The following is an 11,405-nucleotide window of genomic DNA, read 5'->3' as shown; positions in this document are numbered from 1 at the left end:
CGGCTTGAGTTTTGTTTAAATTAAGAATTTGTACATGGTGGAGGTTCTAAATTGATTTTAGAAGTTTAAAGAGCTCTTGATATGGGTAATAACAATGTCAGTTGGTGATCAGGGCTGGGACTAAAGATTAATGAGTCTCGATTGAAACAACCAAGAGAGAAATTGAATGCACATAAATCAATACTGGTTTATGGCATCCAACATTTGGAGATTTGGTAATTTAGAAATAGCTTCACACCCTTACGTATCATCACAATTTTAGAGATCCTTTTGACATAAGTTACACTCGAGTCATTCTAATGGCGTGCCAGTTCAAAGGCATCTGCATTATTGATATCTGAAGATGCCTACTCTCTTGTTTATATAAATAAAAAGAGATTTTTTTTCTTGTTAAATTCCCTTTTGCAAGCATCTTTCTTTGAGAACTAAAAACATATAGCTTAACTTGAAGTACATGAGATCATTGTGTATTACTATGCAAAAAGTTTTGGAAAATGCAGGTATTCTGAAGCTGACAATGGTTTTAACATGTAAGTCTGTATGGTTATGGGAAGCTAAAACCTTGGAATACATAGAAAGTCTCAACCACTAAAAGATGACCCAAAGAGATTGTCATTAATCAAAAAGTTGGTCATGGGTACTGGTGGGCTTCAAGAAAGAAATGAGTCAATATACTATTGAACCGAAGGATATAGTATCGAGATTGTTAGTTGGGGTGAACTGATCAAATGTTCTGTGCTCAAGATGAAACCAATTTCCATTAAGATCAAAAGGAGATGGTGTTCCTTCGAAGAGGAAAATACGTTAAATTGCATAATTGCATGCATTTTAAGCATGAGTAGGATCATGGCATTCATAATTGCATGATGACTTAAATATCTACAGGTTTCCCAAAGATAGCTGAATATTGAAGATATTGAAACATAAATATATGGATAACCAGTTTTGAAATCTTATAAAGAGGGATGTTTATATGACAATTAAACCAAAGCAGAATCGCATATCTAGTAACTGCGAGACAAGAGATTGGATTTTCAAAAAATTTCTCAAATTATATACTTTTGAGTATAATATTTTCAAGCTTACATTAATGATTGGTAATGATTGATTTCAGGTTCAACCTTGAAAGAAAATCAAACTTATACCTTCATGTAAGAGTAATGAAGCAAATCATCTTAGGCCTTCACGGAAGAGTAGTAAAGCAAATCATCTTGAGTCTTCAAGGAAAAGTAGTGAAGCAAATCAAGATCAAGTCCTATACTCCCTGAAAGAAGCGGAAGCAGACACATTTTCTGAAGATTGTTCAAGTCCTATACTCCTTGAAAAAAGAAGTAGCATACCCATTTTTCGAGTCATATACTCCTTGAAAGAAGAAGGAGAGGACCCGTTTTTCAAAGATTGTTCGAGTCCTATACTCCCTGAAAGAAGAGGGAGTATACATGTTTCTCGAAGATTGTTCAAGTCCTATACTCCTTGAAAGAAGAAAGAGCGGACCCATTTTCCGAAGATTGTTTAAGTCTTATACTCCCTTAAAGAAGAAGGAGCGGACACGTTTTTAGAAGATTTTCGAGTCCTATACTCCTTGAAAGAAGAAGGAGTGGACCTGTTTTTCGAAGATTATTCGAGTCTTATACTCCTTGAAAGAAAAATGACACATTTTTCGAAGATTGTTCGAGTCCTATACTCCTCAAAAGAAGGAGTGAACTCGTTTTTCGAAGATTGTTCGATTCCTATACTCCCTGAAAGAAGAGGGAATGTACACGTTTGTCGAAGATTGTTCAAATCCTATATTCCCTGAAAGAAGAGGGAGCGGACCCATTTTCTAAAGATTATTCGAGTCCTATACTCCTTGAAATAATAATGAACACACTCGTCTTCCGAAGATTTTTCAAGTCTCACCTATCCTGAAGTTACAGTGGAGTAGATTAACCCTTCGATTTCCTCATAACCGAAAAAATATGACAATCCTTTGATATTTGCTCTAATCTCATTGCACGACAATAAGCAAAGAGGGGCAGCTGTAGATGCTCATTTTGTCCGAAATTTCATTCGAGTTTTGTTGATATATTACATATTAATAATTACTTAGGCCCATTACATCCTTCAACTCATTTACAAGCCTCGCGACCAGTCACATGTCGATGGTGTTTCTATATCGATCGATGAGCTTCATTTAAAAAGAATATGAGCTTTATGGAAAGAATAATAATCTTTTGAAAAGAATATTATTATTTCCTAAACTATAGTAGATCCAAATCAATCTAAGAAGAAAAATAATCTCTCTTTTATGAGGAGAGATTTTCAAATCTCTTAATAAGGGAAAGAAGATCCTCTTTGAATAGTCATTACTGCAAATTTTTCGGGGTGGATGAAAGAAAAAGTGGAGGGTGGAAGAGAAAGAAAAAGGAGTGAGAAGAGGAATCAATATCAATGTATATTCGAAACAATTTTTTTAATGAGATTTCTTTTTTTCAGAAATTTCTCCCACTATTATTTTCCTTTATTTTTATATTCTCATTGTTCAAATAACCTAAAAAAGAGAGAAAGAAATAGGTGAGAAAGCAAGATAAACGAACAAAGGAAGAAAAAAAATTCTGATCGAACCCCAATCATCAACGTTTGGGCTCTCTATCGACAAATTCGAACGGTGAAGAGGAAGAACAGACAGCCAGGAGCAACATACTTAAATCTCAAAACTATCCAACGGTGGACGGTGACAGATCGGAGCAAAGAAAAACGAATTGTTTTTGGCTCTTTCGTGGAAATCTGAGCATCCTCTGAAGAAATGGCCACCGGATTTGAACTCAGGGTATCGATACGAGTCACCACGTAAAACTTGATAGCGAACCATTACTGTTGGTGACGACGATCAGTCGATGAAGACAACTGACGATATATGATCGATTGTGTAAAGAGAGAATGCAAAGCGCGCGCAATGAAAATGTCAAACTTTTGGTTTTTAACGTGTTATTAAACTTTAGGGTAAACACTCTCCTTAGTCCTCCAAGTATTATGGGTAAATTATTCTTACGACCCCCTCTTTTAACGCATTAATCAATTTAGTCCATTGTTAGGATTGCTTTCTTTAATTAGTTGTTTTTGTTTATTTTGAGAGTTGATAAATTCATGTATGTACAAGTATGAGAATGATTTATTTATGATATGCATGTCATTATGTTTTGCAATTTGTATGTTATCCTTATGTGCATAACTCGACATAATTAAATAATTGGATTAAGGGTAATACCTTTTAATTTAAAATTGTTTTGAGTGGCTTGTCTTAACTCATTAGAGAGCTGCTTTCGACGATTTTGAATTAAAAGTGTATCCCAAAAGTGACACCTAAAAAAATTGATTCGTCATTTAAAATTTCGGAACCAAAAGAAAAAGAAATGTTTGGTTATTTAAATTTTTCGAGAAAAGATTGTTAGAACTTATCTAAGATCTGCTCTCGATATTTTTAAATGATCGAACATTCTTATCTTTCTAAAAAGGCTTGGTAATTTTAATTTAATCAATATTGGTGCATTTGAGTATTACAATGGAATTGTAATATTTCTTTATTTCGATTGGAGTAAGAATTGATTGCCTCAAGGTACAAGGGGTTTGTTTCTTCTCGATATGAAATAATTAAATATTATTAGTTTCATTTTAAAATTCATAAATTGTTGTTTTATGGGATCATGAACTAAATTTAATTCAAATTTGTAAGTTTCATTGCAAAAACATTAATTAATCGACTAGGTAACGATTTAGGGCGATGTGGAGGTGTTAATCCTTCCCTACGCGTAACTAACTCTCAAACTCGATTTTTGGTAACGCATACCTCAACTTGTCATTTTAATTAAAATTAATTTTTATTTAAAATGACAAAATGTTTTTGGGTGCCCAATCACACCCTAATCAAAGATTGGTGGCGACTCCTCGAACCATACGCTTTTTATTTAAAAGGAATCCCAAATTTTTCGAAACGATAGATTTTTTAAATCGTGTTCACTTTTAATTAAAATTTAACCATAAAGAGATAATTAAAAATTGGTGTGGTTTTTAAAATCTCAATTTTAAGAAAAAAACGTTTCGACACTATTGATTTGCACCCCTCGAAGACTCATTGAGTCCTGAGCTTGTTGGAATAAGGCTGAATGACCCTCACTACAAATGAGGGACAAATAAGGGTTAAAAGGGTTGTCTTGACGCAAACCACACTGTGGAACAAAAGGCTCACCTGCGATGCCATTGACGATCACCGAAAAAGAAGCAGAACAAATGCAACGACGTAGATAAGTAATCCAGGTCACTGAAAAGTTCATACGCTCTATCACCTCCTAAGTGCTATTCCACATGATCGTAAGTTTTACTCATATCCAATTTAAACGCAAAGAAACCCGACACTCATCTAGACAATTTATAAAAGAGTGCAACAATTCATAATCCTTCACGATATTATCAGAAAAGTGTGCACTTGAGGTTAATTTTCTATCGAAATTTAATTAATTCACATAATTATTAAAAGTGGGAACAGAAAAAAGGGTAGATAACCCACTTAATTGATAACCATCCATTCCCACCTAGTAGTACTTGATTGACCAAGTAGTTTTCTAAATCTTTTGCCTTTTATTTCCTTTTTCACCTTCTTTAGTTAATAAAGTATTTATTAAGAATTATGAATTTAATCCTCATATATACCTTTCTTTACACAAGATTCCTCTAAAATGAAATTCAAACCCCTACAACTTCCATCAACCTGCTCAACTCGTATGAGAATTGCACAGAAGTAACTACTTATGCACACAAATATATATATATATATATAATGCAATACTATATGTATTTAAGGAAGAAGAAGGTTACATATTACAATGACAATCTGAGCTCCAAATCTAGCTCTCGTGCATCACCTGACTCAGAATTCCGACTGCTGGGTTCCACTGAGTTACTTCTCTGCTTGATCTTTGTTGGTTTTGAATCCTGTACGTATAGGAAAATATTTGTATAAGAATCTGTGTATCATATCAATATTTATATAAGAATATTGTTTATGGCAACATACTATTAGATTTAGAAGTTGTCGGGTCTTGTTCGGTTGTGCAAAATATTGACCGTCTAATATGCCATTTCTGGTGTTCCAACTGTTACAAATGATTGGAAACATATTAAGCAATATATATAAATATATATACATGTATATACCATAAAATGTATATATGCACCTTGTTGTAGTAGTAGGTAAGGAATCAGCATATATGATAGTACTTTGATAATATTCGCAGTGCCCCATCTGCAATACGAGGTAAGTGAAGATTTTGTTTCTTTTGGGAAAATTACTATCTAGGGCTATTTCTAATGATGATGATGGTGATGGAGATGATGAAAGAATATATATATATATATATATTGAGCCATGATTGATGCTCTAAAGCAGTACATTATACATACATCATCATATATTAGTAAAGTAAATACAGCAGTTGAAAATGGATGATCACCAACAGAAAATCATGTACAAAGAAAGTAAGAAACATACCATCTTGCTGGGGAGGAAACCATAAGAAGCCAAGGAAGTTGATGAATATGAAAAAGATGAACAAGCATTCTGCACTCTCATGTCTTCCTGCATTTTACACAAATATCATCCAATAAATATGAAGGGCTAGGGAAGACATAAAAATGGTAGAAGTTCAGAGTGAAAAGTGAAAATACGTGGTTGAAATATCCAGGGTAAGTTATACAAGGAGACGCCATATTTCCGTGTAAAATCCTCTCCAATTGATCAACACCAAGCCCTCTCCGGGGCGGCCTAGGCTTCTCTGAATTACTCTTCTTCTTGCCTTTACTTGAAGACAACGACCCACCTCTGTCATTTCTCATCGTTGGTTCTCCAAAAACAACTGCTATGTGCAAAATAAAATAAAATAAAATCTCAAGCTTTCTCTTTCAGCAAAGCTTCCTATAATCTAGGAGACAGCTGCTGAAGATTCAAAGAGATCTCCACCTCCCCTTTTAAAGCTGCTAGATCAGATTTTGTACATTACGTATATATAGAGAGAGAATTTTCTGCTTTTGTTTATTATGATTGAGTTGAGTAATAGATTTCTCTTACCTATTCATATCTCAGAATGTAAACTGTATTGGGAGCTTTTCACTTTAACATAACCTAACTTTGGTTCCCTTAATACGAAAACTACTGATTAATTAATTAACAAATTATATAGAAGGATCCCGCTAAATAAATTTAACCATTGATCAAAATCACCATTACACGTGAACCAGCAGTTCAGCTTGGTTTTGGATTATGTTACTGTCTTATGTTAGGAATTTGATTCCTATTTAATTTGGTCAAACTTGAGTTTTTGAAGAGTTAATTTTAGAGTATCTTTTAAATTATGTATTATTAAAGCTTATATTAATAATACCTATATTAAACTATTAAATAAATTTTAATTTTTCAATTAATAAAATATAATGTATGGTTAATAATATCGTAATATTTACAAATAAAAATAATTATTAATAAATGAAAATAATTTAAACTTGTTTTTTTAATAATTAAGTAAATTAAATAAATTGATAACCACCAGCTAGTTCAAAATTTATACGGGTCTTTGGGTGGCGCTTAGCCAGCTAATTCAATATTTTCTTGATAACAATTACTTGAGGAAGAAGTAGCCGAAATAAACATCTATATATATGACCTAATCCTGTCTTATTATAACAATTAATTATATTTAGCGGTGAAGTAGGGCTCATCACTACAAAGTCAGAAACATTATTGTTCGTCCATCGCATTAACAGAAGCTAGAAAACCAGTATCGTTCGTGGTAGTTCGCTAAACAGAACAAGAACAAGTATGGAGATGCTTCGCAAGAAACCAGTGATTGTGAGACGAGTCTTCGCTGATGGACTAGAGCATGAGTTCGCGTTGATTAGGAGTGCGATTCTTATGTATCCTTTCGTCTCGGTGGATACCGAATACCCCGGTACTATCTTTAAACCCTGTAAACAAATCATCCAACAAAATAACCCGGCTATCAACTACGAGTATATGAAATCCAATGTTGATGCGCTAGAGTTAATCCAACTCGGGTTAACCCTTTCAAACTCCGAGGGTAATTTACCGGATTTTGGTACTGCATGTTGCTATGTTTGGGAGTTTAATTTCAAAGACTTTGATGTTGATGAGGATGACTGTGATAAGGAATCGATTGAATTACTGAAGCGGCAAGGTATTGACTTTGTGAAGAATAGAGAGAAGGGCATTGCATCTAGTGATTTTGCGATGTTGATGTGGAATTCGGGGTTGTTCTCTAATTGTTTTGGAGGTTTAACATGGCTTACCTTCCATGGTGCTTACGATTTTGGATTCTTGATGAAAATCCTAACTCAACGACCACTACCGGTTGATATTCATTGTTTTATGAGACAATTGGTTTTTATTTTTGGTGGTAAAATTTTTGACATCAAACACACGTTTAAGTTCTTCGGCTTGTTTGGTGGTTTGGAGAAGGTGGCGGGAATGTTAAATGTCACTCGTCTAACTGGATCGACCCATCAAGCAGGATCCGACAGTCTGCTTACACTTCAGTGTTTCATGGAGATGAAGAAATCAAGAGTTTTTGAATTCAACCAAAGTCCTAACATGCTACCTGCACTTGCACTGTATGGCCTGATTTCAATTTTGGAATGAGAATTCTTTTAGTTTTCATTGTAATTTTCTTTTGTCTATGAGACTTTATAAATATTTGCTAGCAATTTCAGTTTACTTTTACTTATAATATTAAGATTGCATTGATGTGGATGAAATTTAAATGGAAAATTTTATTTATTTTTATTCAATTTTTGAAATTGAAGAAAATTTAAATGATATTTTCGGTATTAAATTCAAAATATTTGATGTAATAAATATAAATTTTTAATTTAATATGTTCACGTAGCCAAGCTGCAACAACATACGATTTCCATCCAAGTAACAACGCCCTGGGCAAATACCTAAAGAGCAACCCTAACCCAATCACCAGCAATTCATTAGAAGTAGAAGAAAAAGCGTATAGATTCCGATAGAAAATACAACTTCACATGTACCAATTTATCAGCTATTGTATGCATGATAAACACTGCATATTCATTTAGTCAATATATCAAGCAAGAGATCGATATCTATTTAGCAGCCAATATAGTTCCGGCAGCAACCGCATTAATGAGCAGATATGAAAAAATATGCACATGTATTTTCTTATTTCACACGTAATAAATTTACAAACAACAATATTTATAATAGAAAAAATTTAACTGATTCTAAATTAACTATTAATAAACTGCTAATTAACTCAACTACTTTTAACACTTGGATGGTTGAAAAATATTTTTATACCCCAACTTGAACAAGAGATAGTTATGGTGCATGGGTTCTAGAGCCTTCGTCATAATGTCATCCAGTCAATCTGTAGATGGAATGTGCTACGTATGAATCAATTTCTGAAGTGACGATCAATTTCAAAATATTTGCTTCTCTCATGAAAAACAAAATTTGCAGTGTTGCTCTACTATTATCATTATAAAGCTTTTTTGACTGTTGCTTTTCCACCCCAAGTTTTGCGAGAAATCCTGAAAATGAAACAAAATACATAAAAACTGAAAAAGGATTAAAGTAAAATTAATATAAAATCCAGTAACCAAATTAAAATGAACAAAATGTAACCCCCTAGACCCGGCCTATGCGTTTCGACTAAGTCTAGTGGATCACATTATGATTCTTAAAGACATTTTCTGAAACCGTTATTCAATCAATGTAAAATCACATTATAAAGGTCATGAAATAAATTATACCATCAAAACCCAACTTGTAAATATAATACCAATAAGTAATAAATTAATTTAAAACAGGTCTTCAAAATCAAAATCACAATAAACCGAACAGTAATAGCAAAAGTGTCATCATCCTAAAATACGATACTTTAAAATAAGATCCATGTCACCAAAGTAAAGTCAACTAGCAAGATAAAACATTACAATCAGATATACTTCAAGAGATATGTTGATCCTCCAAGTGCTCGAACCGATGTATCTAACCAACAGTATCTGAAAGGGGGAAAAACATTTTCGAAATGTGAACTAGGCTCAGTGTGTCCCAATATTACCTTAAAATCACAATAGGTACATTAAACAAATCATAGTCCATTAAATCTCATAAATTCATAAAAGAGTTTAACTTTTGAAAATCGTAGTTTAAACTCTTTTCTTGTACACCATCAGTAATTTCCAAAACTATTTTCCATATAGCTTACTCTAAGCACACAACAAAAAGAAAGCCAACCTAAGGATAAGCTTTAGAGCTTGTATCCTTAAGCCTGTAAGTCCAAGTCCATATAGCTTGCCCTAAGCACACAGCAAGGGAAGCCAACCTAATGTATCTTGGGGACCCAAGAGTCACATTAGGCCCATTCTGTTTATTAGCTTGATCAGAGCTATACTATTGTAATTCAATCCAAAAGTTCAATTGCACCGTGACACAAATTCCATAAATCATCACATTAAATTGGTGCATCAATAAAACAGTAACCAAAGAACTCAGTGTACCTCATATTAAAACCAATAAAATAGTTCAGTAATAATTAGGGAACATACCTCGATAATAGGTTCAAATAGTATATTTACTGATGGCTGGTTTCACCACGCTCTGCTACAGTTTTCGAACCTATTTTATAATAACACTATATTACTTATGGGTAACATAAATAAATCTCTAAAATCATAAAATTTACGGGTCTTACGGGTGAATACTGGCACACGTGGTTTAATTGATCTAGAAGAGCTGGGTCGAGCTGTCGAACGATCCGGAGAGTCTCTTGTACCTTCAAACAATAATAATTTATCAGCCCCAAATCTTACTTAATTGTTCAAAGCTAAATTCTTAAGTATATAAGCATTTTCAGGGTTTGACTATCAATTTGGAGGATTTCAGGTTTGAATTTGGCCAAACGGATTGCGGAATCGGAATCAGGATGTCTTTTCGAAAATTTAAATTCTTGGTCAAAGTCAAAGTCAACCACTTTGACCATCGATTTGGAGGCATTTGGGTTCGAATTTGACAAAACGGACTTCGGAAATGGATTCGGGACGTCGAAAACTATCAGAATAGGTATACTCAAAAAAGATTAACGGTCGTTTAATGGTCGGTCAAAGCCATTTTAAGTTTTGGTCAAAGGAGGTCAACGATCATGGTCAACGGTCAACGGTCGGGTCAACGAACGGGTCGGGTCAGGTTGGTCGGTTCAGACCGGTCAAAACCGGTTCAAAACCGGTTAAACCGATTTTCTAGCTTCCACTCTCCCTGCAGCGGCGCGTGTGGCGCGTGAGACCTCCTTTGGGGCTCTAAAAATCCCGAAAAAATTTCTAAAAATTATTTTGAGCGATTTCGAGATACTTACAAAGATCGGTTCAAATTTTTGAACGGCGGAGAGCTCGATTTCAACTCGGTCGAATCTTTGACTGCTCCACATCCTCACGCACCGCCATCGACTGAGACCGAGGTTGACACCGACGGACTCGAAACGGCACAAGGAGTGCAGGAGGTGTCGTAAACGGAGCAACGATCAGCGGTGAATTTGATATTTTCCTGGCGATAGAGCTAAAAAAACGTCGGTGCTTTGACTTGAAATTCCCGACGTTTGACAGCGTTTCGCTTCAATTAATTTAAGGGGATTGTTCCTGAATCGATAACGAACACGATGGTTATTTCAAAATGACGATCAGAATTCGGACGGCGTCGGGATCTAAGTCGGAAACCGGCGTAGGGGGAAGGAAATTTGGGAGCAATTGAGGTGTGGTTTTCTGCTTTGAAACAGAAAACCACGTTTATAACATAACATACCTAACTTTCTTGGGTAAATTCAGGCTTGGTCCCTGAATTTTCTTTAACTCTAAAACAAGCTCCAAGTTTTAAAATCTTTCAATTTAGTCCCCACAATTTACCGATTTTCACAATTAAAACTTCCAATTTCAATTAAATATTATTTTGAAAATATCCGGGTTGTTACAATTCTCCCCCTCTACAAGAAATTTCGTCCTCGAAATTTACCTTATGAGAATAGTTGAGGAAACTAAGCCTCCATTGACTCCAATGTCTCCCAAGTAGCTTCTGAGGGGCCTCGATTACTCCATTGAACTTTGACCATTGGAATACGCCTATTCCGAAGAACTCGCTCATCTCTTTCTAAGATCTGGATGGGCTTCTACTCATATGGCAAATCAGGTCTCAGCTCTACCTCATCAACTTGAATGATGTGATCTGGATCTGGACGGTATCGCCTTAACATAGACACATGAAAAACATCATGAATACGACTAAGATGTGAAGGCAACTCAAGCTTATAAGCAACATGTCCAACTTTCTTCAGAATACGATACGG

The 11,405-nt window shown here is 34.5% G+C and overlaps 2 protein-coding genes across 2 annotated transcripts; one reads left to right on the top strand and one right to left on the bottom strand.

The window, feature by feature from the left end:
* Positions 1 to 4,854: 4,854 nt before the first annotated feature.
* On the bottom strand, positions 4,855 to 5,868 carry LOC120144725 (protein SPEAR3-like). Its single transcript, XM_039158722.1, has 3 exons — positions 5,701 to 5,868; positions 5,525 to 5,611; positions 4,855 to 4,968 (listed from the first exon to the last, which is right to left on the bottom strand). Exons 1-3 carry the CDS (start codon positions 5,866 to 5,868, stop codon positions 4,855 to 4,857), a joined length of 369 nt encoding a protein of 122 aa, XP_039014653.1.
* A 979-nt stretch (positions 5,869 to 6,847) lies between these two features.
* Positions 6,848 to 7,684, top strand: LOC120144724 (probable CCR4-associated factor 1 homolog 11). Its single transcript, XM_039158721.1, has one exon. The coding sequence runs from the start codon at positions 6,848 to 6,850 to the stop codon at positions 7,682 to 7,684; it is 837 nt and encodes a 278-aa protein (XP_039014652.1).
* Positions 7,685 to 11,405: the final 3,721 nt, after the last annotated feature.

Source organism: Hibiscus syriacus, unplaced genomic scaffold (genome assembly GCF_006381635.1).
Source record: "Hibiscus syriacus cultivar Baekdansim isolate YM2019G1 unplaced genomic scaffold, ASM638163v2 tig00110890_pilon, whole genome shotgun sequence".
Taxonomy (NCBI): domain Eukaryota; kingdom Viridiplantae; phylum Streptophyta; class Magnoliopsida; order Malvales; family Malvaceae; genus Hibiscus; species Hibiscus syriacus.
Note: the sequence above shows the minus strand (reverse complement) of the source record. Positions and strands in the feature narration are given on the sequence as shown.

What these genes read in the sequence shown, in the direction of transcription:
- LOC120144725 (XM_039158722.1), bottom strand. Translation starts at nt 5,868, where the DNA reads ATGAGAAATGACAGAGGTGGGTCGTTGTCTTCAAGTAAAGGCAAGAAG. An exon ending in ACCCTGGATATTTCAACCAC is followed by an intron (nt 5,612 to 5,700) that starts GTATTTTCACTT and finishes TGTAAAATGCAG; the next exon opens with GAAGACATGAGAGTGCAGAA. An exon ending in GTTTCCTCCCCAGCAAGATG is followed by an intron (nt 4,969 to 5,524) that starts GTATGTTTCTTA and finishes CTATACGTACAG; the next exon opens with GATTCAAAACCAACAAAGAT.
- LOC120144724 (XM_039158721.1), top strand. Translation starts at nt 6,848, where the DNA reads ATGGAGATGCTTCGCAAGAAACCAGTGATTGTGAGACGAGTCTTCGCT.